General features: G+C 35.1%; 1 protein-coding gene across 1 annotated transcript in view; it reads right to left on the bottom strand.

The window, feature by feature from the left end:
* Positions 1-959: 959 nt before the first annotated feature.
* LOC124297936 (uncharacterized) overlaps positions 960-27,646 on the bottom strand; it is a 29,788-nt gene continuing 3,101 nt past the window's right edge. The window contains exons 3-5 of the mRNA XM_046749398.1: positions 19,929-20,092; positions 6,400-6,584; positions 960-3,780 (exon numbers count right to left, since the gene is read on the bottom strand). Of these exons, the coding sequence (XP_046605354.1) occupies positions 3,478-3,780; positions 6,400-6,584; positions 19,929-20,092 (652 nt within the window). The 3' untranslated portion in view covers positions 960-3,477. The remainder of the gene's footprint in view (positions 3,781-6,399; positions 6,585-19,928; positions 20,093-27,646) is intronic.

Here is a 27,646-nt window from a genome sequence, read left to right as displayed (position 1 = left end):
TTTACGAAGCATCGCATTGTGCGTGTAAAGAAGACAATGAGTTTGTGCCTGCTTGTAGAATCGTAAAAGGCGGTAAATTTTTTTCTTTCAAATTTAAAATGCACCTGACGAATGACTCGCGCGGTAAGTATATATTGTTGAATACCTACGACGTAGGACACATTCACCTTCAAAGTCTAAAGAGTGAAAGCTGAGTAACATACTTGACGAGAATCCTGTCAACTACACGCGTGCGTTAATTTATACATATATTTCCATACTTCTCGTCAAAATGGTGAACCGGAATTTCGGCTCATTATTGGGAACCAGGCTACGAAAGTTCGTTCGTCTATCCACGAGTTTTTGGATATTATTAATCAGATATTTGTTATCGTAAGTGGTTTCCGGTTTCCGGACACAACGATAAGAACTACCACCAGCTTTCAAAGCATTTTAACCGTGCGATAAGAATTTTAACGACCCGTGATTCTGATGCGAGTCTACAGCTACATTCGAAAATATCAAATCAACGAACGAATTCATCTTACGGATGACTTGGGTATTTAAGGTTTCGCGAAATAAGTTTCGAAACGAAAAACTAATATTAAAAACAAACATTTTCAAGGCTCAATCGAACCTAGTCGAGTATGAATTCGATTAGTAGAAGAGCATGCAGTAGCACAAAATAAAATTAATAAAATTGTAAATTTAAACTATAACGTACTATCGCTTAGTTATTGTCAAATTTTAAAAGGTTACACTTTCGTGCCATATGTTCGATGTGAAAATCATTCAGCTTGTTGATCTTACTTTTACTCGTTTATGGATAAGATAAAACTTTCCTGATATCTTCAATTTCTCCTGTGTTACGGGAACTCTATTTGAACCAGATTCAACTCTTTTAACTCTGATTTTTCACCTTGACATCTGTTTGATTGTAATTTCTGTATCAAGTAAATCTATCCTTTAGATACCGTATGTACGAGAAAATTATTTCTCTTTATTCGGGTGATTCTGCGATCATGTGTACAATATATATGTAAATATATAAATTAAATTTTCTAGTATATTTTCTTATTACACAATAATATGTATAGGCTTTTATATAATTTACACATGTGTTTATGTATACCTATATAACAATTATTTGTAAGAATTATTGTAAAAATATAGACAACCTTATCTTCGTATTGCGTTTCATTTTTTTTTTTTTTCTTCTATTTATATCTTACATGCAAGCGTGTATAGCAATTTATTGTTAGTATACTTTTTTTTTAAATCTTGTTATACTAGTTATTTACATCAGTTATGTATAGTTTATATAATTGCGTACGGAGATTGGAGGTAAGTTGAGTTTCGCAGTCAACATTGATGTTGTACGATCTAAAATCAATTTACTTGAGAAAAAACATTTAAATCGAAACCAAAATCGTGATATTGGATAAATTTTGATATTTGATTTTCTGAATAGTTCATCGTACGGATTTATCAATATATTCGTGACACGATGTATACAATTATTACCTGCAAAGACCATCGAAGTCATATCGTCATGCAACTATTCGAATAAAATCTGATAAATTGAAACAAAACTTTCCTTACAGTTTTGTGCAACTAGACAAGCCCTTCTGAACATGAATACCAACCTAAATACGTGATAAAAATCGATGTCTACGAGGTTGAATTTTCTCCGATGAATAACGAAAGCTTCGTATCAATACTGGTCTGGATGTTGTTTCAATTTATGAAAAGGCGGTGACCGTTTACTTTCCATAATTATATATGCAACAAAATTTTGATATTTCATTGGTGGACATGGCCCGAACCCGTTCAACAATATTCAATCGTCCTAAATAATGCATGGGACGAACATAATAATAGGATTTACAAAAAACGGTGGAGCAATTCGTCCCGATAGACAGGTCGGTAAACGAAGTATTTCGAATGGGTATAATAAAACGTTGACACACATACATGTAGACATGTATCAATTTGCCTATGCTGTTATTATAGTATAGGAGGCGAATTCAATTGTTATACATTATTTACTAGGAATACATTTTGTTGCTGTGTATAAGCGTCAGCAGTTACAATTCCATCACACTGAGCATTTTTATCTCGTACGTTTATAATTTGGACCCCAAATTTTACATACAAGCTAATATCATATATATATATATATGCTGCTATATATTTATACATGTGTATATATCAAAGACAAAAATATTGGTTCTCCGCTGTTAGAAGAATAGACTGACATCTAGATACGAACGCTTCATACAGGGACGAATCTTTGCACTGGTGCAGTAGATACTGAATCTCCGCTTTTTAGATAGTTTCAAAACTTCGATCAAGTAATCTAATCACAACAAGGAAAAACAAAATTATTTAATCACAGATATGATTGCAAAATTGTGATTGTATGAAAATTCAAAGTTATTTAGACGGATCGTGGGAGTGACTGTGAAAGATGAAAATAAAATCCCTGCTTTGCCTTCTTTCAGACCATAATTCAACTGTTTCCTCGGCTACTTTACAAAGAAAAATTTCACACGAATTGGAAAATATATGGGAAAATTTGAAGGTCAAGTTTTACTAATATTGCAAGGTCGCCAATTGTTATTCATTATCGACGATTTGCCTACGATTCGTAAAAACTAAAATTCAATATAAACCGTCGACTTTGTTAAAAACTTGCAGAATTCTTCCCGTATATCACCTTGTTAAATATATGTTTGCTGATCAAGGAAAAAATTATCCAACAAATTCAATAGTGTTATCTTATAATGGCAATAGTAGAGAAAAAAAATTATTTTCACAGTTCATGTGTTAAGAAAAATCGTTGAAAGAGTTCTTGATCGTAAATAAAGGGTAAGGAATGTCGAGCATGCACTAAGAAAACTTTCATCGTTATGGTTACTTGAAAATTCTAATCAATTGTGTATCGTTACAATAACGTTTCAAAAAATGTGGCACAAGTAATTATTTAGTACAATTACGGTTGTCGACAGCGTATTTCCTCATCATAAGTTGGACAATTCAATTTGTTTGTTTAGGTAACATTTTTTTTAATTGAATAAGGCCTTAACATGAATCTATCATTGCACAAACATCAAATTATCGCATTAAATGTAAAAAAATTATGTATATACATATGATGCGTGACCAAAATCAAAACGAATAACGATACATACTAAAATATCTAGTAAAAACTACAAAACTCATTTTCACTTTGTACCAAAAACTACATTTTTCAATTACGCGATGAAATGAAAATAGCCAAGAAGTTTATACCAAAGAAAACTAGAAATAATATCTCGGTGTGGTAAAATTTTACCTCGAACAGCAAATTTCATGAGTCTTGGACTGATTTTACGTCAGTGCAGGAAAGCCTGTAACACATACGCGCGGGGTCAAAACGTTCACCGTATAAAGTTTATACATATATATGTATGTATATACGTATGTACAATCGATATCTTAGGCAAGAACCAGGTGTTAAAGATGAGCCAGCACTTCGACGGCGGTAACGGGAGGCGTTTGGTCCCCACTGAGAATGACGGGCTCAGATTCGGTCTGGACGATCCTGACAAGATTCGCGTCCTTTTTAGATGGCACCTGGAGAGTAGCGGTCGGCGTCGGATTCGGTCGGCCACAGTAGCTGGGCGGTCTGCTCTCACGTGTCGTTCCTCCCAGGGCCGCGACGCTACCCGCATTCGACCTATAAGTCGGCGGCGGCGACGAAGTCGGCTGTAAACGATCCAGGAGAAGCAGTCGAAGTCGATACTCCTGCATGCTGGCCTGTGGATCATCGTGCTTCGTATTAGCGAGGTGCAAAAAATTTCAACGAATAAATCAAGATTCGGGTTATTTGTTTTTGCTTACAATTAGGAATCGTTTTCCTTTCATGTGTCACTCGTAGTCCTATCTACGAAAATTTATCGGATACGAAAAGGAAAATTACCAAAAAAACTAACAAGTTTGTCGAATTTCACCGGTCTTTAATTCATAATTCACAGAAGCTAATGGAATTTGTATCAAATTTTATCAGAGCATACAAATGAGTCGAAGTTATGGTGTGAAAAGTATCAAAAAGCGTTGTCATTTGGAGCCAATGTTAGTGCAGTCGAACAATTATGATCGTTTTTAAATTTTCGACGTAAATTCAAGTCGATTAGCGTTAGCGCAACTTTGAATCCTTTCATTTCCTGTTACTGTTGCTTCAATACTTTTTTAACCAGACTGTACTATACTTTTTCTTATAAACGTTGGAAAAGTAGAGTTAAAGTGGAAGGTTTTTAGAGTGATGCTTTTCAATGCTTGACGATAATCAAACACTTTCGGCAATATATTTTTTTTACCTTCCCATAGTTAAGTAACGTTGTACGAAAAAAAAAAAAAAAAAAAAAACTGGTATCGCGTCACCTATTTTTTTGAACAAATATCTGAAAACGTTATCGTTGACTTGATATGGCACAGGTTTTATATTTTGAAAAGAGATCGATCCAAGTGTATAGACTATCCACAAAATATTTTACGAGTGAAAGAGTAAAATATATGTAATACAGAGTATAATTAGAGTGAAAGAAAACAAAGTATGAAAAAAAAAAAAAACCGACACTTTTGAAAGAATATACGTTTTGTGTTGTAACCGCATTTATACACCGTGGATGTTAATTCGAGCGACGCGATAGCCTGGCGTTTTTTTCAAAGCGAGTGAAACCGAGGAGGTGAGAGATGTGGACCAGAGATTTGTCGTGCCTGGCGATGCGAGCCGGTAGGGCAGACCGACATCGGAACAACGAACGAAGGTCGAGCTCGAAATGGGCATCAATGGCCCTAAACCCGAGGGTTTCGTTTCAGGTAGTTCAACCTTGCAACAACGGTACTGACATAAAAGAGTAAAAATACCAAGCTAACCCAAGATCGTATTACCCTCACAGAAAACAGAAATTTCATTATTTCAACTCTAATACACAAACTTTGCCATTGTATTTTTATTTTTAAGCGGATACCAAAACCGTATGGTAATAATTGAGTATTTGGAAGAATTTTTTTTTCATCTTTAGGGTTGTATAATTCAGTGCAAGCCAAAATAATGAGGACGTATTTTTTGTTTTTCGTTAAAAATGATACTTTTTCATGTTACAGGTGATTGAATTTCACTGATTCTAATATATATAGATATATCTTAACATGGGTGACGTCACAATGTTATAGTTTTCAATCTATTATATTAATGGCAATTTTGACTCAATCGAAAAAATAAAAAATACATCCAAAATATTTTTTTACAATCTACAAGAATATGAAATAAAAAAATTTCATTCAAATACTCAATTGCATAGTTAAAAAACCCTAAAACTATCGAATAATTAGCGCGGATGGTAGAAACTAATGTACCTAACCTTTAGCAATGCGTCAGTTTTTGCATAAAACATTATTCTTTCGTTTTATTGGATACCAGAAATTTGCATTGTTAACTTTTGTTTTATGGTCATTTGTTGAAGCGCGAGGAGCCGACCAATCACGAACATGTCAAATACCGGTATACAAAATGTACTCTTAATTGCATAGATGCAGGCGTATTTCGATCGGGTCGACCCTAAATTGCATACATGCAGGCGTATTCCAGTAAAATTCCCCCCGAATTGCATAGATGCAGGCGTATTCCAATGAAAGCCGCTCAGAATTGCATAGATGCAGGCGTATTCCGATGAAATCCATCGAGAATTGCACGGATGTAGGCATATTCCGTTGAGATGTAGCCCAGAATGCATAAATAGGGGCAGATTTAAACCGTTTGTTGAATTGCCCATCGAAGATTTCGACGAAATAACCCGGTACATCTATCTATACTGTACTAATCGTAAAACAAATGCGGTGAAAACAATTGACTATATACCTATACGTATGCGAAAAGGAGAACCGATCTCCTATTCCTTTCTACTGGATAGGCTTTGCAGCAGTATGACGTCATCAAGGTCAACCGAACATTTCACCGCGGAAGAGAAGGAGTTTAAAAATTCTCCGTTCTTTTACAAGTTGACGAAAAAATCAATACCGAAAAACGAAAACACACGCAGGAATGCAAAACAAATTGGCCATTGACGGCAAACTCGGCTACACCTAACCATCTATCAAAAATTTTACGAATAAGAAAGTATTATATAATCTTGACTGTGAAAACCTCAAAAATGGTACCCAAAAAATCGTTATACTCTTGCACACATATATATACATATATATAATGTGTGTGTGCGCGTTTTATAGAAATCGAATAAGAATGTCCTACTAAATTCGCGGCAGCGCTCACAATCTGCCCGAAGCCTCTCCTTTTTCTTGTCCGACGACGACGCAGCAGGTCGTATAAAATACTTGCGAAATAATCATGTAAGTATATTTTATGTATGTACTTGCCTGATAACTCGGAGGCGGTGGCCTAAACTGAAATTCCGGGTATATCATGGCGGCGTAAGGATGCATGGGTCTAGCCGGTGGAATTCTTCCCGAGATACCCGTGAACCCAAAGAAACTTCCACAGTGTTCCCTGCTGGTAACTCGCCATGCCACCGCGCTCACAGTCACCAGTACCACACCGATACCTGTAACGGAATATCAGAACTAGTGATCGCTATAACCACGCTGCGATCAACAAAACAGTTAAAAGGTTAGTTAAACGCAGATTTTGCATTTAGACAGTTGAAACTAATTTTGGATTGAAAAATTCCCCGATTTATCCTCCAGGTTTCTGAGATCCGTAATTGTTATTTTCCGATTACCCTTCATCGTTACAAATTGTGTTTTATTTATTTTCAATTGATCTTTGTCCTACACTCACATATACAGAGTGAACTCCTAACGAGAGTACGTTCCGTCTACTGCTAAACTTTAATGCGCACGCGCTACAACCCGAGAGCAGTTGTTTGCCAGGGCGACCAACCGTCATAGCCAACCGTCATAGCCAACCGTTCATCGCGATGTAAGTTACTTCAAAAACTTTGACAGTTGTGAGTTGAAGTAGAACTACCACCGACAACTGTCAAAATTTTGATATTACATACAGTAATGTTTATAAATGTCTCGGGCTTCCGGCTAACTTGTTTTCGGTACGAAACAAAATGCAAACTCCATTCTATACGAATTACGTGACAATGACTGGCGATGCAGCTGACGGAGAGATTGGGAGTCATTGTCACATAATTCGTATAGAATGGAACTCGCATTTTGTTTCGTACCGAAAACAAGTTAGCCGGAAGCCCAAGGCATTAACGAACATTACTGTAAATCGTAGCGAACTGTCATTCAAATTTATGACGGTTGGTCGCCCTGGATGACAACCCAAACAACCGCTCTCGGATTGTGGTACGCGTACGCATGAAATTTTAGCAGACAACGAAACGTGAAGTCGTTAAGAATTCACTGTGTATAACTGTATCAAAGTTCTTCATTTGAGATCACGAATTACGGATATACTGCAGGTATAATGATCAAGTATTTCGCTAAATCTGCAAATCATTTGTCACTACGCAACAGTTTGAATGTCAGAGTTCAATTTCTTCAGATTTTCGACACAATTTCGTGTCTTTTCACCAATTTTTTCCATGTTAAACAAAAATCCTTTACCAGGTAATTCAGGTTTTCATAGAGTGACAAGCCTGTTAATTATCACACAGAAACAAAAATGATACAACGTGTCAAGATTGCATGGATTCGAAACTTGAGTTGGCGAATGACTTGTCGATGCACGTCGTCACGCGTATAAACGACACAATGTCTTGCAGGCGTCAGAAGATTTGATAAAATGTGCGATTGAAACGATTGCATTCGTATTAGCATAGCAAAGGGCCGCCAGTATCAACGCGTCACGGACTAACATGCATTCACGAGGAAAATGTAGTGATGCTATTATGCCTATATCATGGTACTTATCGGTGCCTGCATACGATAATATGCATAGTTGGGCCGCGTCAATGCGTACGTATCAACTGACTGTAGGCATTTTTATATCCTGATAAAATGCAACCATATTTAATTTCATACTTTGTTCTTTTCTTCATCGTTATACCGACAAAGTTTTGTACGATAAGAATATGTAAAGCCTGATATATATCAAGCTCATGTTTATTTCCAAGACTTTAGGGGTATAACTGCAGTGATTTTTAGAACAAACAATTGAACATAACATAACATCAATGTTTTCAGAACATAACGTCAGATAATGGCGAATTGTGTATTTAATTGGTTAACTTGGCTTCGCAATGTAATATTATTCCAAGTCACAAAAATAAACGTTCGCCATGTGTGAGATATTGCGTTGCGGCACTTCTAGAAAAAGTAGCTGTTTCAACAACCTTTAAAAGGTAAAATATACCAATATCTTTCATATCTAACTCTTTCTAGGTCACTTTGTGGTTGAAAAATAGTGATTTTCTTTTATGCCTCGCCGTGTTAAGTGAATGCTATATAGTCAGTCCTTACCGACCGCGTTAAATGTCACGTATTTCGACTATCATCAAAGCTTACGCATCACAGTTTGAAAATATCACAATCAGCGCAATTTTACATGGAATACCGAATACAAATAACCAAAAACAAAATTACTTTCAACTTTTTGTTCGCATAAAACCAAAAAGTTTCCAGATAGTTTTGTTCGACATTGCATGTAGAATTACGCTGACTTACGCGGGATTCCACACGTCAGCGCTGCATAGGCATTGGTAACCGTGAAAACCAGTGACATTTTACTCAGTCGGTAAATACTAACTATAGCATTCTCTTCGCGGTACCAACTTCAACCGCACAATGTGCACTTGGCTGCAATAATTCTGAGACACAACGTATCCCATCGTCGTCGAATTTTTTACTTTTGGGTTAGATTCGACGATTATGTTACGTGTACAAAGATTGATCCTGTTTCGCGGCCGGCCGACGGTGGCGCTGCGGTCTGATTCTCCATTGCCAACGTAACCAACCCGTCGAAAACATCACCTCTCACAGAATCACTGCGGCCAAGTGTACCTGCGAGTAAATCCGAAATCGGGCTTACTGAGCGACATTCGATCGAACCCATCGCTAGTCTACGAGGCAGAAACCAGTATTTTGTGATACTCTTTAACGGGTGCCAGCTAGACGTTGTTGTGCGGGTGTAGGATTCTGCATTTCTATAGCCCTGTGTCCCCCATTGTTCCCAGGCATTCTCGGCTGCTCGCAGGTTTACAACTTGTATATACTTGAATTTAGCCATGATCACTGACGGAGCAAGCAAGCAGAGACAGACAGTCACTGCCAAGCTACTGCTGCACAACGGTTAGAAAGTAAGATAACCAAGCTCTATTCTCCGTCATTGGCGTGAGTGCAGCAGCCGACAGGCACGGTATAGAGTAACGAGTTTGCTCGGTTATTCTGCCAGTTCGCTGCTCTCTGTACCTGCGGCGAACTAGAATCGCAGGATATACCTTACAGTCCCTGAACCATCGCTTCAGTGCAAGTTTTATCAAGCTGCCTGCAGGCTCTGCGTGTCAGAGAGCGCAGCTCATAGCCTACCGTCTACGGTATAAATCTGAGCCACTCTCTCTTTGAATTCGCATTCACATTTTGCATAAACCGGCACGTTGTATTACAATCAACGACTATACTCGCAGCTAGTGTTCCTTCGTCTCTTCTCATCTGTACCAAGCTCTTGATTAGACGGAGAAGTTCCAGTGCGTCCTAGCTCGTAGCTAGGCGGATGTGTCAGTCTACCAATGGAAACCCGATCCGTGCATACGGTCACTAGTATCTAAGGATCATTAACAACCGATGATTAACCCTAATACTTAAACCCGGTGTGGTTATAAATACACATCGTTCAAGTATAGATCCTTGTCATACCGCGTGTCTGTTCATATTCATCATATCTATACATTATTCACTTCATTACACATTATAGTTATTATACATATTTTTTTTGCCAGTATGAAAGCGAGGAGAAATGGCAAGGCAGGAGATTCGGCATAGATACTATACTCCATTGGATAATTTCACATTGATATTAATTCTCGTTTCCGATCATTATACACAGATACTAATGATTCTAATTTTTGATGACTTTCTTCCGAAATTGTATTATACAATATTTCCTTGCTTTGCACCCTGTACATTCATTTGTTTTCAATTGCACAATCAAAAATCATCCTAGTTCTAATGCCCACTGATATTTATCGAAGAAGACGATCAATATTAAAGCTGATATTAAACTACGAATGAGGTAAATATTAAACGCCCTATAATCTTATACCAGCGAGAAAAGTTCGTCTTACACAAGAATCATGGCTTGATTATACGCGTATATACGAAAATCGTAAAATGTGATTAGAAACGGTAATTAGAGCACGCAGCGTCTATTATATATTACTCAACCGTACGCTTCTACTTTACTACCATGAAGGAAGAGATTGAAAAAAAAAAAAAAAAACAACAAAATAAACCGAAGTAGAAATCGTACGTAGATAATAACTTTTGCAGAGAAATGAGTATTATAGGTATTATGCCGGGCATTCTAGCTTCGCTCGACCCACTTCCTACATCCTCCGAAGCAGTTATCATTTTTATTTGTTTCCGTTTTCGCCTTTTAACCACTTTTCGAACTCGGTGACGCGCGTTCAGCCTGAATGTGTAAAAAAATATCTTCCCAACTCTTAAACAAACAATCGTGTTACATATAAACTGAAAAATATCATATACACGAAGACGACACGTTTGGTTTGGTATTTCTAGAATCAGACTAGTTAGAGATAATACAAAAACAGATGGAACGTGGAGTAATTTTATTCAATCGTACTCAGATCCTGTAACGTATATTTTAATCGAGTGACTCTGAAGTCGTTAATTATTATTATTATTATGCATATATTGCAGAAACAAAGGCATTGCAATTTTCTGAAAATGAAAGTGGCTCGTTTTTTCTCTCACCGTGATTCTCTAACGTTATTTCTGTTTAATTAGCATTTCCTCCGAGCATTGAACAATACATCCCCCCCCCCCCCTGATAACACTATACGTATGCTTATAATATATACATGTCTTTTACACCAAACTTTCCCTAGCGAAGCTTATAGATGTATGAATCTCCATTTATGCACATCTACCGATGCATGCATGTATGCTATACCTAAATTATACAGACTTCGCGCTCGCTTAGCTGCAAGTAGATATATGTATAATAACGAACGTTGTGACTAGCTCTATAATCCCACGCTAATTATCACGTTATTAGAGGCCTCACTACGATCCTATTTATCGAAACTTTAATACGCCCAGTAGAATTCCCGCAACAATGCAAAGCATAATATGCTCTGCGTTCGGGTATTTTTTTCTGTAATAACAACTCCGAATAATAGTGGTAAGTATTCTTACCACCTATTTTATATCCAGTTTTTGTACGTTTGGAGAACTTTTCAACATATTTCTTTGCGGTTTTTTGCTATTTCCGATAGTATACTAATAGGATTTCAATACTCGAGAGTGATTATTGCAATATAACGTATATTGTTGTTGTTAGAAACAAAAATTGACTTAAAAATATCGTGAAAATTTAAGGAATAATTAATTTCCGAGAAAGTTACCCCTTCAAACGTTTCACATAAACTATAAGTTTTTGGGTTTTGGGTGAAGTTTTTTTCAGTGTAATATATAATGTAACAACGACAAAAGAATACAAGGTTTTCGGTTTTCATTAACATTAAAAACTTATACGGAGGTTGTTTATGCGTTCATGTGATACGTATTAACAATAAGATGCACTTATAGTTTACATATCTATAGATAATAGATATATATATATACATGAGTTTCTTACACAAATTTTCTCAAATCAAGTTTGCTTTCCAAAACGAATAAAATCTTGTCACGCTTTTTCTAACGGGTTTGACCCATATATCTATTTGTTATATATTCTACGCTGCTCGTAATGCTGTGCCAATATATTTCCCGAAATAAGCAGTGTGTGAGAAACGTTAACGAATTACACGAAACAGTGAGTCGTAGTTATCTAACGGAGCTTCAATTCCCAGCTGGAATTGTTCAATTTTTCTTTAATTACATTACATATTGCATAAGTAAATAGAAGTTATCGGCTAGATTGAAATTTCTTTTACCACAAATGTAACTTATACCCATTTGCTGAAAAAATAACTCTCTCACAACTTTAGAATTAGCTTATAAGTCACGGTTGTAATTTTTAAACAATTATGCTTATAACTGCAATTAAATCATAATTTGTGGCTGTGAATTCTTCACAGTTGTGATATTACAAAATTTTTGGTAAAACCCTATTTCGTGGTATACATGAAAATCACAATTTGTAGAAAGCTACTTTAAAATAAGTAATGATCCCGAATTTCTTTGCTTGTTTTTCACTACATAAACGATCGGTAGCAATTATAAAGAAAGAAAAATGAAACAGTCTAGCGACAAATTTTTGCGCCAGAAATTCCGTGACATTTCCCCGGTTCAAGTAAATTACTAAAACCTAAATCGTTCGGCTTATTAATTAAGCCAATTTTTTTCTCTCGATGTAAATCAGTAAATTTGTTACCTCAAAAAAAATCCCTTTCAATTCCCACATGATATAGAAAACTGTAATCACGTATTTTCCAGTTACAAACGACAACGGCATCTGTGTCTGATCCCACGGTTTAGAAGGTTTGTTATAGACACAGTGGTGAAGGTCAGGCATTGTCATACCTCATTATCGGCGGTCCAAGATTGCCGGTGTGGTATAATAGAAATAATAATTCGCACAATAAGAACTGACGTGCAGTAATTTACATGATGAATAATAAACTGTAACGCAGTTGCGACGAAGAACAGGGCTGAATGGAATTTATAACTATACGTATATCAGGCTTTTAAACCATCCCACTTTATCACATCTACGAGTGCAATAACTATGCCAAGTATGTGGAATGAACGAACAGTTCTCTCCGCAGTGTTCATTTTTATTGCGACTAATTGATGCTGGCCTACTTTGGGTGAAGTAAAATTCGGCGGGCGAACGTTTTGCCGCTGCGTAACGTGCAAGATATAGCAAAGAGTATCGTACTTTTCTTTTTTCTGTTTTTTTTTTTTTTTTTTTTTTATTTGTAGGTATGTCGATGAGATTATGTAAGTGCCGGGCAAAATAAGGAAGTTGAAAAAAAAAAAAAAAAAAAACAGGGAAGTTTTTTTACACTGCTTCAGAAATTAGAAAAATTACTTCATCAAACTTACGTGTTTGAGTTTTTATAAGCGCCGATAAATCCCAATGATCTCGTATGATGTGAATAAAAATTGAGATTTGGTTGAGATTCTTTTTTTTTTTTCAACTTCAGGGGTTGAAGAAGAAAAGGAATCCTTTGTAAGTGTAAGATTTTTCGCGTTATGCCTTCACAGCGATTGTTTCAACGAGTTTTCTCTCCTCAGCGTGTGAATAGCGGTGATAAATTTCAGGATACTCCAATTTCTGCAGCAAAAGATATACAACCGATTCTTAAAAGAAAATTGTACAACCTATTTTCTCTCTTCATACCTCACGGGACAGAAAAAAAATCAAAATTAGAGTACAGACTAAAGTCTAATATAAAAAAAAAAAATTAGTACAGAGAATTATAAAAAAAAAAGGTTCACATGCTGTGACTAAAATCATCAAATTGAATTAAATTTAAACGGCCACTTCTTGATACAAAGATTGATTTTAATTTCACGAATTTCACCTGAAAAAAAAAACCCCAAATTATGAATCATTTATTAAAATTTTGTTCGGACGGTTTTTAGAAAAATCAGTTCGCACGACGGCAATTACCTTTATAACGTACGAAAATTTCAACTACAAAGTAAAGTTCCTTCTAATCTTTTACCAATTTGAAAATTGATAGTTTAAAAATATTACGACTGTATTATTTCCGTGATTTATTAATTTTCTTTTTTTTTTTTACCGACGGAACAACATATTTCAGTTGAAATCTGATTACGGCGATGACATTTTGCCGAAGAACGTTAATTCAAAGGTTGGCTAAAAAGCTTTCGAATAGCCGAACAACTTATTGACGGTGTCGAGTTTTCGTTTTTTTTTTTCTTCTTCTTCTTCTTCTTCTTTTTTTAACGTAGTTTGTCGTGAGAGTTCTGCACTGAATCACAGAGTAGATGGTACAAAATTATACGGATGAGTAACTGCATCTACATATCAGAGACAGTATTCGGATTTCGTAGAGAAAAATAAAAAAAATAAATAAATAAATAAAGAAATACATAATCCCACGCGCGTTAATTAAATGCTAATAACAATAATAATAAATTTTCAAGCAAGGTCGTTTCAGCAGGTAGAAACGCGGTAAGTCTTGAAATGGGTTTATAAAACGTGTTCAGTACGAGTGCATGCATGCATAGGTATATATAATGTTGACGAAAAAAAAAAATAAATAAATAAAATAAAACAAATAAAGTCATTTTATCTCATGGGAAGTAAAATAATTTGACCTAAAAATTGTACAAAAACAAGGTAAAAACTGTTGCTGAACCTGATAGGTGGATGTCTACATATTTCACAAGATTTTTACAACAATCGCAACGAGATATAAGAATGAAATAACAATAATAATATTACAACAAAGACGACAGAATTCTCAGCGTCTAATCGCTCGTCAATGACAAAGCTCAGCTGTAGCCGAATGAGAAGGTAATTAAATCCGCAACGTGAAGGACCGTAGGTTTAATTAAGAGGCGTCTAAACTTTGTTTAATTACACCATAATATGCGTGCATATTATACTGCGGGGAGATAACCGTGCGTAACTATACGAACGTCCTTGAAAGATAAAATTGTAGTAAAAAAAAAAGAAAGGATTTTACGTTAATTTCGTAACGTTAGTTGATCACGTTTTTTTCCACCTCCAACCTTGACTTATACCCAATTACAATGCATGTATACTATTTTTATTTGTATTAGAATTGTTGATTTTCTTTCGTTTAGGCATATTAAAAGAGTAAAAAATAAACGTAACTCGAAATTTATCACGATGCATGCCAAGGGAATAAAAGTTCATAAAGCATTCCGAGAAGAAGACTCGCGAGGATAACGAGGAATAAAATAATGACGTGCAAGTTTAGCTGGTAATTTACTCATGCATATTGCAATTTAAACGGAAAGATTCAACTCGGCGATGAAAATGAAACAAAGCGGTTTTCGTTATCTGTATACGTCGGTATTTTATTTATTTATTTTTTTCCTTTTTTTTCCGATTACACAGCATGCTTGGAAATAACCAACGTTTTAGTATTACTCATAGGTAACTACAAGACATTAAAGAAGAAAGAAAATATAACGCTGTTGTGAATAATTTATTGTATTCAACATGGAAAATCAGTGAAATTAATGCGATTAAAAATTTTCATAATGCGTACAATTCGTGAAAGATTTCTTTTTTAGATTTACCATAGACCCAAAAAGAAATTGATATAGGTATAATATTTTTCGATAATGATTTGTTAAATCGCGGTAGGCAAAGGACAAGTTTATATTACACATGCTTCTTTTTATACGTAATCACAAGATTTTTGACAGTAGGAATCAGAGCGGTGAAAAATAATGACAGCACTACTTCGATTAATGAACACATATGCGTATAATTGTAGGATTCTATTCAATCCTAAAAATTTTTTTTTAGCGCTCGTACCTGTTATTAGTTGAATTTTCGGTACAAGTAACAAGTTTAGTTTGTACGATACAAATACGGAGAGAATAAACGAGCAGATTCTACTCAAAACCTACAATAAAATAGGGACAAATAAATATTTTCGGTAAAGCATAGTTTTATGAAATGTGGAATTTAGTCGCAAAAGATTGAAAATCGCTATTTCCGGACTAAAATCTCCTACATTTTTATAATAAAAAATATAATTGAAACGGGTATTTTTTTCTGAAACGAGAGTAGAATCTCTTCTCTTATTCTCTCCGGGTACAACACAAACTGGCGAACATTGTTACACATATATATATACGTGTATATACTTGCATGTCCCAAGGCACGTGCATACGTGTATTTATACGTATTACACGTATGTACGTGCAGGCCGCGTTTTACAGTTAACGTTGGTATATTGACGTTACTCTTTATGGTTACCTCATTCACCTCGTATATGAGGTAACTGGACTTTGCAGGTAACCGTAGAATAAAACGAGATGCAACTACGTGTAAAAGAGGAGCGAGTATACATGGGCACATTATAAATACACACTTTATACATACATTATACAGTTCGCGTCGCGAACACGCGTGTTTATCTCAAATGTATCGCCGTCCACTTTCAACCGGTTTACTCGCATAATGTAAACAAATTAGCACCGTTGCATGGTGTATATGTGTGTACATATCCCTTTGAGTCACACATTATTGGGCTCGGTCGACTTTTACGACAAGACAGTATTTTGCGCTGAGGAAAATTTCGTTTTTTACGGTAACTGGAAGAATTGAGTAAAACAGGTACCGTTGAAAAAAACTTGGAATTAGGAAAAACGAGCTACGCGTAAACATTTTGCGATATTGTCGATACTTTTTTGGTAATTGCAACGAAAAATCAGTTTCTCAGGTTTGCTCTAATTTTTTTAAGTCAATTAAGGCTTTAACGTCAATTTGTCGTTGCACAAGCGTTAAATTTTCGCAACAGTTGCAAGAAAATATAGCAACAGTGATCGTAATGAGAAAGAATAGTAACGGATAATAGAGTTTCAAAAATTCAAGATGATGGATTCAATATGGCGGATGAAAATTTCAAATTTAATCATATCCGGTCAAAAAACTCCATTCAAGGGTTTTTGGGATCGATTATTGGATTTGTGTACACTGAAAATTCAAAATCTGATTTCACATTCGTAACCAGCGACCCAAAAAACCCCCGGGCAGAGTTTTTACTCCGTATTCGAGCGAATTTGAAATTTTTGTCCGCCATATTTGATCCGCCATCTTGAATCTTTTTAATCAATTTTAGATTCGTAATCAGCGATCCCAGAAAATTATAATTCATGTAAAACATGTACCATATATGTGTAGAGGGATAACTTTTTCGTATATTAATTATTCCTTTAATTTTGACGATTTTTTTAAATAAATTTCTTTCTAACAATAATAATTTACGTTACATCGCAATAATTACTATCGAGTAGTGAAAACCTATTAGTATACTATCGGAAATAGCATAAAAAGTTTTCTAAATACATTTACAAAGAATGAATATCAAATAGATGATCAGAATATTTACCACTGTGACTCAACGGGTTATAAATTATATAGATGTAATGGATCAACCCATAAATTTGTACACGCAGAAAAAAATTGTATTACAGAATTAGCGGGATGTAGTTTTTATTCAAGACATTCCGATCTTTACGTTTATATTAGTTACCTAATTTCATTTCTATTTCAAGGTTGATAATCATCGGGTATAACTTATATTCGATTTTTTTTTTTCATGAATACCGGCAAAGAAATTCGTTTCGTATTTTTACAAGTAAACTCCAGTTTATTTGTGAGATATGAAGTCGCGTAATTGAACAATATAATAAATTCCCGAAGTTGTTGAGAATTTTTCAGGTTCTCAAACTATCCTTAAATATTGCAGCATGTCCTTCGATCAAACGCGCGTATAATTTTCTTGAATTAATTCATATTCACAATTATAAACAATAGTACAAAAGCCTTGTCTTTTTGCGTAATCAATTTGATTCTTTCAACACTTTTCTTGACGATAAAATTTTCCGATTTCTTCATAACCGCGTTATGCACAGAGATTTTATGAAATCTTTTCGAAACAGGCCGAGTATAAGAGCTGCAAGGCCGTTATATCGCTTCAGTTGGTAATCTTTTCAAGCCTGCATTCAAAACCTCAGCTGTACTAGAAATTTGAAATTGATTTTCGAGGCACGTTAGTTACACGTTTGACCATTGGAATCTTACAACGACATTATACGCAGGCCCCGAGGCCCAAACGAATCTGTAATACATTTCAATGTACACATACACGATTCCAATATCATGAAAAACAGCCAAGAATGCATATAAAGTTTTATAACACGTAGATAATACTTTATTATCACATATCGTCGTGTCTTCAATAATTACTCAACTTCTCGCAAAAAGGAATCTGCTATTTCGAATAATAATTAATTAGACGAAAATTTTCATTATCGTTACGTACCCAAGCAATGTATTCCGCGACATCATACATGTAACAACGTTATACAGACGAGACTTTGAAGGGAATATTTCAAGTTACAAAAATAATTATGACGACGATATTCGTCGGTTAAAATTAAATCGATTCCAATTCAAATAAATCGCAAGTTAATTGACAAAGAAAAAAGACAATGATTTTTATAATAGAAATCAAATAAATTCAAAATTCGGAAAAATCGCATCGATTGAGACTAAAAGCATTAAAAAAATTCGCTCCTTTCTTCGTATGATTATTATAATATATACGGTAGTAACTAACCTTCCTCTCTGTAAAGACAAAGACACGGGAAGTTAAAAGTTGTACCAAAATCAGGTTTAGTGACTTTAGTGAAAGGCAGAAAATGTCGTTAATAAATATACACATATGTATATATATTTATTTATTTATTTATTTATTTTAATACAACGCAATCGCAAACAGGATGCGCATTGCGAATGCGGTGTAAGAACTTTTTGCGAATTCACATGCTTTATCTGAGCGCTGTTACTAGACGAACATAGAGAAAGAATAGCAGCTGGTGGAGCGTAGATGGGATATATTCGACACCGCCGTAAGCTAAGCGGTCTAGCATGAACATTTTTAAAAGCCACGTTTCCTGCTATGACGTACCTAAACGTTGTTTTAATTTCCTACGTTTAAGTTTCACTTCACACAAGTGTTACACATCCCGACAGGTAGACGTATGCATATATGTTCGTTGGTACATGAATTTAAATTGTAGCCCTGCAACACATTCGTGCACTGCTACCGGCTATTGTTTGTAAGAATTGTGTTGTTGGTTTTATCGGTGAATGTTTTCCTCTACCCGCCATCTACGGCTCATTGTCAGTTGTGTACAATATTATTATATATAACTGTGAATAATAGTTAAATACGAAAACTACACGGCGGAAATTGAAAGAAAAAAAAAAAACTTAAAATGTCTAATGATTGACCCTAAAAATTGATTGAAATATTAAATAAAAGTAATCAAACTGTAAGAACCGTCGTTTTTGAAAATTCACAATGTTTTTAGCTTTGAAAAACGCCGTGTAGCAAAATTTCGTCTAATTACTGTACATTGTTATTTCGAAATTCTATTCCGATTGAGGATAAGATTTTTTTTTCTTTTTTTTTTTTTTTTTTTTTAACGCACAAGTTTTTACCACACAAATATCGTCCCCGAGTATAAAATTTCAAATTCAAGTGAACTTTGTGTACCTTCCGTCCGAAAAAATGACAGATCTAATAAGATTCTACAAAAACAATGAACATACTTTCATTCACATTAATTAAAATCAATCCAATCCAATCCAACTGTCGGACTATATTAACCGAAATTATTTTCCAAAATATCGGGATTAAAGTGAAATTAGTGTGATACTTTTTTTTTTACACTTTTTATATTTGAACGGGAAAGAGATTCCAGGAAACATTTTCTATTCGGCAAAAACTGTAGCAATTCATAGATCAAAAAAAAACGACAAAAAAAAAAAAGAAAATTTCTCAGTCTGAAACACAAACACGCAGAAATTGGATAGAAAAATAAGCGGAGGTGTCGTAATTTCGAAAAGAAATGGAAAAACGTTGTTAAAAAAAAAAAAAAAAAAAAAAAAAAAAAAAAAAAAAAAAAGTCCCTGGAATTATGTAACGAAGCCGGAATGAGGAATCGGGAAGCGAAGAATGACGCGTCGTTGCCTGGGAGAAGAGATATATACTCACCGATCATGAGTAGGGCGACGGCAATGTGGTCGCGACCGGTGGCCCGTAAGGCCCCAAGTAAGGCCCCTGCGCCTGCACAAACAAGGCCCACCACTCCCACTCCTAGAATGGACCAACGTACCGGCGGAGAACCAAGTCCGCAGCATTGCTTCGGCACCGAGTCCCTGCAACAAGCATCGCGAGTTTCTCTCCTATTACAACTACCTTTATAACTATTCGCTCTGATCTATTAAACAATAAACCTTCGATATACAATTAATGGCGGCTACAAAACGTTACCGACAAAAATTGTTACAAAGTTGTAAGATTCGCGATACAACGAGATTTGTCGTAAGAAACGGAAACGTTGCGTCAACAATTTCACGTTATAAAGTTCAATCTGGTTAAGGCTTGACTAATTTCTGATTTCTGTAGAAAAAAAAGAAAAAAAAAAAGAACCAACACATTTTGATCATCTAAACTTTGGACAAAAATTACTCATTTTACTTGTAACAGGTTTGTTAGTCGGTGTTTTTTGAGTGAGGAACATTTCTTCGGAAACGGAAATTCAAGCAAACTTATTCATATCCTCTTAGCGTTGACAGATTATAACAAGTCCGTTGATGCATTTTCGTTTAAATAAGCAGCGTACAAAACTTCAAGTGTAACGTATTTTTTTATTGTAAAAAAAAAAATATTTGGTCGATTCGTGTCGATTTCATTGTTAAATTTTTACTGGTTACATCAGTTTGTATGACTTTCTAAATTACTTCTCACAAGTTATTTATTAATTTTTTTTTTTCTTTTTCTTTTTCTTATCAAGGGAATTCCGTACGAAACAAAATATTGTGCTCGACTTACGATCCGATGAAATTCGGACGAAAAATTATACAGTTATTAGATAACGATAGCGTGCGAAACTTTTCATGCTACGTGCACTTCAGGTCTGAAAACATGCTGACTTTACATTACACTGTAGTTTTTAAAGAGTTAACCGTACACCGGAGCGATGTTTTTTTTTTTTTCTTTTTCTCTCTTTTTTTTTAAGCGGATTTTGCGGCCTTACAAAAGTATTTTCCGAATTCTCGGTGCGTGGAAATTGTCTTTAAAATAACAGTAATTTGACGCGGAATAATAACGCTGGAGAATTTCAGTCTGGGTTGAAGTTACGAAAAATATTTCTTTCAAAATACAGGAAAGAAAGCTGGCGCGGAATCGACACTACTGCTGCAGAGATGACTTGCAATTTCTATTGGAAGAAAAATAAGTGTAAAAGAAAAAAGAGAAGAAAAAAAAACCGTTGACAATGTTAATTGAAACGCGAGTTCTACGTTAATGTGACGAAACGTTCAAAAAAAAAAAACAAGACATCGCTATTTCGCAACCTTGGAATTACAATTTTGAGAGAATTGAATTTTACAAAACATGAGTTTGTTAGTTTTCTATTACGCTGTTTTCTAAATTTCACACAATTGTCACGTTCCTAACAATAATTTCGTAACAATAATTACATGACGAATTTCAATCAACGTTACATAAATATATTTCCATTATTTGTAATACTTGAAATCAGTAACAGAACAGACCATAACCGTGTGTATTCGGTCGTAAGTATATGGAAAGAAATTTTCAGTTGTCGTTACTACGCAGACGTTGACTGTCATAATTATCTACCACGTCCACAAAATATAGTTCGAAGTACAAAACGACTATACTTTCCGATAACGATCACTCGTATTATATTTCCTTGCAACTATTGCTATACTTTGATATTGTTGCGACGATGAATTGCTGTTAATCTCTTATTCAACTTTAAAAAAAAAAAAAAAAAAAAAAAAAACAAACCATAGTAAACCAAAGAAACAGATTATATGTATAGTAAAGGCAACTATAATTACACTAAATATTTACTTGTACCGTATTTCTTGTAATTCGAAAAACATTGTAAACCGTTAACACGTGTAACGATGATATGCTCATTCTACTATGATTTTCTAACAACCGTAGCGTAATTAAAAATGAAATTTTTCCCAGCGTAGGCATGTAGTTAAATGCTGTGTATACCTACACGCGTGTATGTATATACATATATATATATATATGTCCGATGGCCTCTCGTGGGCAAAGGATTGACCCAGTGACACAGACTCACTTGAGTTCGGGCAGACCAACCAACCGACCGACGCGACGCCCGAGCGTCTCGACGCCACTCTTTTACTCTTTTATTTGTAGATTATACGGTACTATAGTAGCCCGTCACAGCTCCGTCCGCACCCAAATTTAAAATAATAAAATGAAAACTTTATTCGGATAAAACAATTTTACTTACAGTGAAAAATATTTGAATGAAGATTGATAATACCTGACCTGACCTAACCTAATCTAATCTAATCTAACCTAAGCTCTATCCACAAGAGTTTGGTCGGTTTTAGAATAAATGTGTACAATACCGTTTCAACTTGGCTCACAAATATCGTTATATCTACGAAACTGTTGAACTAGATGTAACGAAACACGACCTATGCCCTGGCCCGATGTTGTGGCTATCCATAGAAAAAAAAATAATGATAATCGGTTCAGTAATTCTGGAGTTACAAGCGAACGTACGTCAGAAGAACTTTGAGTTTTATACAGCGTCAATTGCCAACGACCGAATCGTCCGACGTCTGCTACATAGTTTAATGCGCATGCGCTACGATCCAAGCGCAGTTGTTTGTCAGGGCGACCAACCGTCGCGAACATAACCTAGAAAATTTTGACAGTTTTCGCTGGCAGTTGTGTTCTGCTAACAGCTGGAAAACTAATTTTAAAATGAAAATAGTTAAGGACTGAGCGGTAAACGGAACTCAAAATTTCTCTCAGTGTGCGTACATCGCGGCGAACTGACGTCTAAATTTACAAAGGTTGGTCACCCTGGCGAACAACTGCTCCGAATTTTAGCGCATGCGCGTTAAACTTTAGTAGACGGTGAAATGTTCTGTCGCTAGTAATTCACACTGTATATCTAGAGAAGAAAATATGTCCGACGAACCTTGTTCCGGGGCCTCAGGCCGACGATATACGGCCCTGCAATGCCTGTCCGCGATGATCTCGATATAACGGGTTAATTTAACAGAACGGAGAAGAGTCGTAGAAACGAATTGTGCGTACGTGTAGCTTGTAGATGCAGGATTATGTATGGTGTATTCCACGTGAAATCGATGTGGCCAACACCAAAACCGGTTCAAATTTTATGAAATGTTTTCCTTACGATAGATGATCGGAGTATGTACAAGTTTTTGCAGATTTTTATTAGACGATGTTTGCGGCTTGTTATTATTAATTATATGACTCGGAAATTGTAGATCATGTAGCGGAAGATAGTCGAGCAGAAAAGAGATATGGTTTTAAATTTGAATTTTGTAATACGTTAAAAAAAAAGGGGGGGGGGGGAGGAGGCTTCATAAAAGGCGATGAAAAATTGAAAAAAGTTCTATTTCTTGGGTTTCTTGGAAAAGCTGCGTTGTTTTTTCAATACTCAATTTTGGAAAATATTAGCCTACCGCTGTGTTTACAGTGTAGAAAAATGCAAAAACTTTATTACAGGGGAACGGATTTACAATTAGTTTAAAAGCTATAATTTCTTTTCACGTAACGTGGTATAATTGTCGGTAAATCATATAAAATAACTCTGATATGTAGGTATGAATTTATCATATCGTATAATTTTATTACACGTTACGACATGTTCGAATACAATTGACGATTTTCGCAGGGAATTACGGATGAAAAAAAATCACACCTAAATTCAAACCCAGCCTCAAAATGTAATTTTCACGTGTTTTTTTGACACTAACACAGGAATATTGCCCGAAATTTTGAATGGAAGAAAGTATAATTTTCAAAAAATTACACAAACTAACAATAAGGTTCTGTTGTATTTTTAAAGCTTCCGTGTTTATTTCATTTTCTGGGGTCCCTTGTTTTATAAGCAGCCCTGGGAAATATACTACACAGAAATAGTTTTGTTTATAAAAATGGTTTAAGATTATATTTTTCAGTTTATAAATAGTGAAATAAAATCATCAGAGCGTCTGTTTGCTTAATGTTTACTTTAGATGACGATGTAAAATTTAATACAAAATGAGATGTAAAGAATTGGCAAAAATTCTTTCGAATTGGCAAAAAGAAACGAGTAATATACGATCCAGATTGCCCCCAGAAGTTGATAAACCTAAAAAATTTTTGTATTCTACATTTTTCCTGCCTATAGTCAACAATTTTCAAGTTATACTCAATCGAAACTCGGAAACACGTCGATTTTTGCATATATTTTATTGACCGCTGAAGTTCAAACGTCTTCGAATAAGGTTAAGAAAATTATTTCGTATCGATCAAGCCGTTCTTTCGAAATTCAGGATGTTACACGGTAATTATTCTAACGTCCAAACACTCGGCGATCTGTATAAACCGGAAGTGTCAAGTATCTAAAGAGAGTTCCGTGAAATATCTTTACCCACAAAGTATACGACTTGATCGATTTTTAACAGCAAATTTCATTCGAATCGCGCTCGAGTAACTTTCTGGAATCACGTAAAATCTTCGAAAGCCGCTTTTCCATATTAATTTTCTTGAAACAAAGGAATTTTCTTTTTCTTCTTCACAGAAATGAAAATTTGACCAACTCTTCTTTTCCCACACTGCGTCGCTTATAATGCACATACTCGTACATATTGAATATATCACACCGCGACGAATTCCGAGAGATGCATGAGTGATTGATTGATTTCTCTCTTCGTAACTTCACACTTTCGGGATTTTCATATTATTCTTGTAACATTGCGCCCACCGTGAAACAGGAAGCTGTCGCAGCTGCACCCAAAATGCACGACCGTTTCCATAGCTCTCGCAAATGTTGATTTTAACTGATGGTAATTTATGGCGGGGCGCGCTGATTTTCGACCGTGTTTAAAATACACCTTTCGTATATACACTTACATATGTGTATATATTGCGTGGATAACTCTCGCGCACGCGCATCGTCGCGTTAGAGAAACTATAAGAAACTGGGAATTGGGAGGACCAAAAATAAAACTCGGGCTTTGGTTCTTCTCCGAACGTTCCGTGCTTGCAGCTGACATGACTGCGACTTATAAAAGCTTCTTTTTCCATTGAAGACATTACATTACACATAAACATTTCTAATTGCAGTCTTAGTCTTATGTGAGATACTTCTAGAAAGAAATGATTGGGCAGCATCCAACTGCTATCGCAATCAGGAAAATTTCATTTGTTAAAGTTACTATAGAAAATTTTAATAAGACAATAACTGTTGGAATTACGAGAAAATGAAGCAACTGTTTAGTGCAGCACGTCATTTTCTGAAAATTGCTAATTTCAATTTGTATAGCGTGAAACAACGTTTAATGATTTCTAAGGGATTAAACAAATCGTTGAACAACAAAGTAACATGAATAATTCTATACAACTATTCGAATTATTGCGGGATTAAATTGAGTAACGTTATCACTATTTTCTCAATTTTACAATGATTTTAAAGAAACTAAAATTTCGAAATATGAATGTGTTTTGTTTTATTACGGTTTTTTGCTCAGCATGAATCGTTACTGACTCAAATACGATGAATTGTTTGAATACTCGAATATTCGCTTCAATTTTCAATTATAAATACTATCAAAGTTTTACAAAACAATAAATGCCCTAACTTTTTCCACAATTTCGAGAACCCGGAAGCAAAATACAATTCAAACCAATCGCTAATTTACGATCGATATTAAATTTTATACGCCGTGATTAGGAAACGTTGAACGTTTAATTTTTCCTTCCGCAAGTTACTTCGTACTTCAAACTTTAATAATATACGCATACCCGTGATACGTACTTTTTTAAAAGCCAATCGACCTGAGAATAATCTCTAATAAGAGATCGGTATTTTGGGTTAAAAAGTTACTTTCGCGAACGAGTCTTTACATTTTACAATCGAATAATTTGTTTCAGTGACGTTAGTGAAAGGCCTGGTATTATATACCAAGTACAAGCGAGGGGATCGCGAGTCTCGAACGGATTCGTAAATGCCAGATGACAAGAAACGTGTGCACAAATATCACGGACGACTGCTGCGCGATGATCACTGCTTGTTCTGCCTCATAAAAACAATTTATAAATTTCCGCTACGTCCATTTGCATAAGTTTCTCTAATCCGGCCACTTACTAATTCACAGAGAATATTCTGGTAACAGTAAAATAGGTGAACCGAAATCGCGGCCGAATAATGATAGGGCTCCTCATTAGATCGCCAAACCAATATCATTATGAAAATTTCACCTGTTTTGGGTGAAATTCCCAATATTTTGTTTCTTTGTTTCTTTACGGTACGATTAAATTGAATGTTTTTTTTTTTTTTCAATTAGGCATAAAAATGAATTGCAAAATATTCGAATTACGTAACGATACATCTTGTGCACACTTACTGTAAACTTTCAAACTAGACGACAAGTTTATTCAGCTTGTAACGAATACTTGAACGTTTTTCCGCAGTTTTATCGAATAGCATGTCGACTCAAGCTTGCAGAATGTCTGAACTTCCACGAGAAGAAAAGTGAGAACCGACACAAGGATATAAAATTATGCAAACTTGAAATCTTCAAATTTCCCCCAACAATTTATAACAGGTTCGGTCTACTAACAGCCTATTACGCACGCGGTATGTCGGAGAAATTCAAAATAATGTGACAACGTGCGGCGATTTCTAATGTTTCGATGAAAAGGAATCCATTTGCTTGAAAATGGAGAAATTTTCAAAACTGATGTAGAATATCAGACATCATAAGAGATGTGAAGAAATGCGTCTGAATATCTTTTATAAACGGATAACAAACATTAGAAAAATTGAAGAAAAAATACGTCACACTTTTGTGCGGGATTTCGCAGGGAAATTTGTTTGCATAGAGATTAGTAACGAGGCTCCAGATGATAGTAAAATGAGTTGATTGTTATTTCTTTGATGTATCAAAAAAAAATTTTATAAAATTCAGTAAGTAAATTTTATTCGTTCTATTTTTTCGACTACTTTCATGTGTTTTGCAATAATATGAAGATTTCTCGAGTTACTTGTTATATAAATACGGTCTCACTTATAAACATGTACTTCGAAATGTAAGGTATAGTAGAAACGAGCGCAAAGGAAGTACGTTATTATTTACGTGGACGAAAGCCTTAAAACTTTGGTAAGATTTTTGAAGATGAAGAAGACGGAAAGGAAGTTGAAGAGCATATTTCCGACAGTCGGGATACTGATGAAGATTACCCCATTTTTTAATGTTTAAATAAATACACTTTTTTCAACCGTGGGAAATAAAACTATATTTTCCTGAAAGGTCATTGTCTGAACTCTACATAACTCTCTGAATAAAATACAGGACAGGACATAAAAGACCCAGGGGTGCGCGGCGGAGGGTTAATTCTACAACTTTGGTGCTTAACAATTTAAATGAGGCTGAAGTGATAACGATATTGTAATAATTTACTTTACGGTAAACTCGTTATTTCACAATTGCAGAGAGATCTGGAATGCAGTGAGTCATAACAAGGCAAAAGTTATTAAAATTTTTAAGACTCGAGTACTTAAAAATCACAACAAACTGACAAGATAAGAATTTTCCCGCCTAATGTCTCGTCACTAACTTTAGCCTCGTCAATTTAAACCATAAATTTGAGATGGGAGTCGAAGTTAGTGCAGA

The sequence above is a fragment of the Neodiprion virginianus genome, chromosome 2 (assembly GCF_021901495.1).
Source record: "Neodiprion virginianus isolate iyNeoVirg1 chromosome 2, iyNeoVirg1.1, whole genome shotgun sequence".
Classification (NCBI taxonomy): Eukaryota; Metazoa; Arthropoda; class Insecta; order Hymenoptera; family Diprionidae; genus Neodiprion; species Neodiprion virginianus.
Note: the sequence above shows the minus strand (reverse complement) of the source record. Positions and strands in the feature narration are given on the sequence as shown.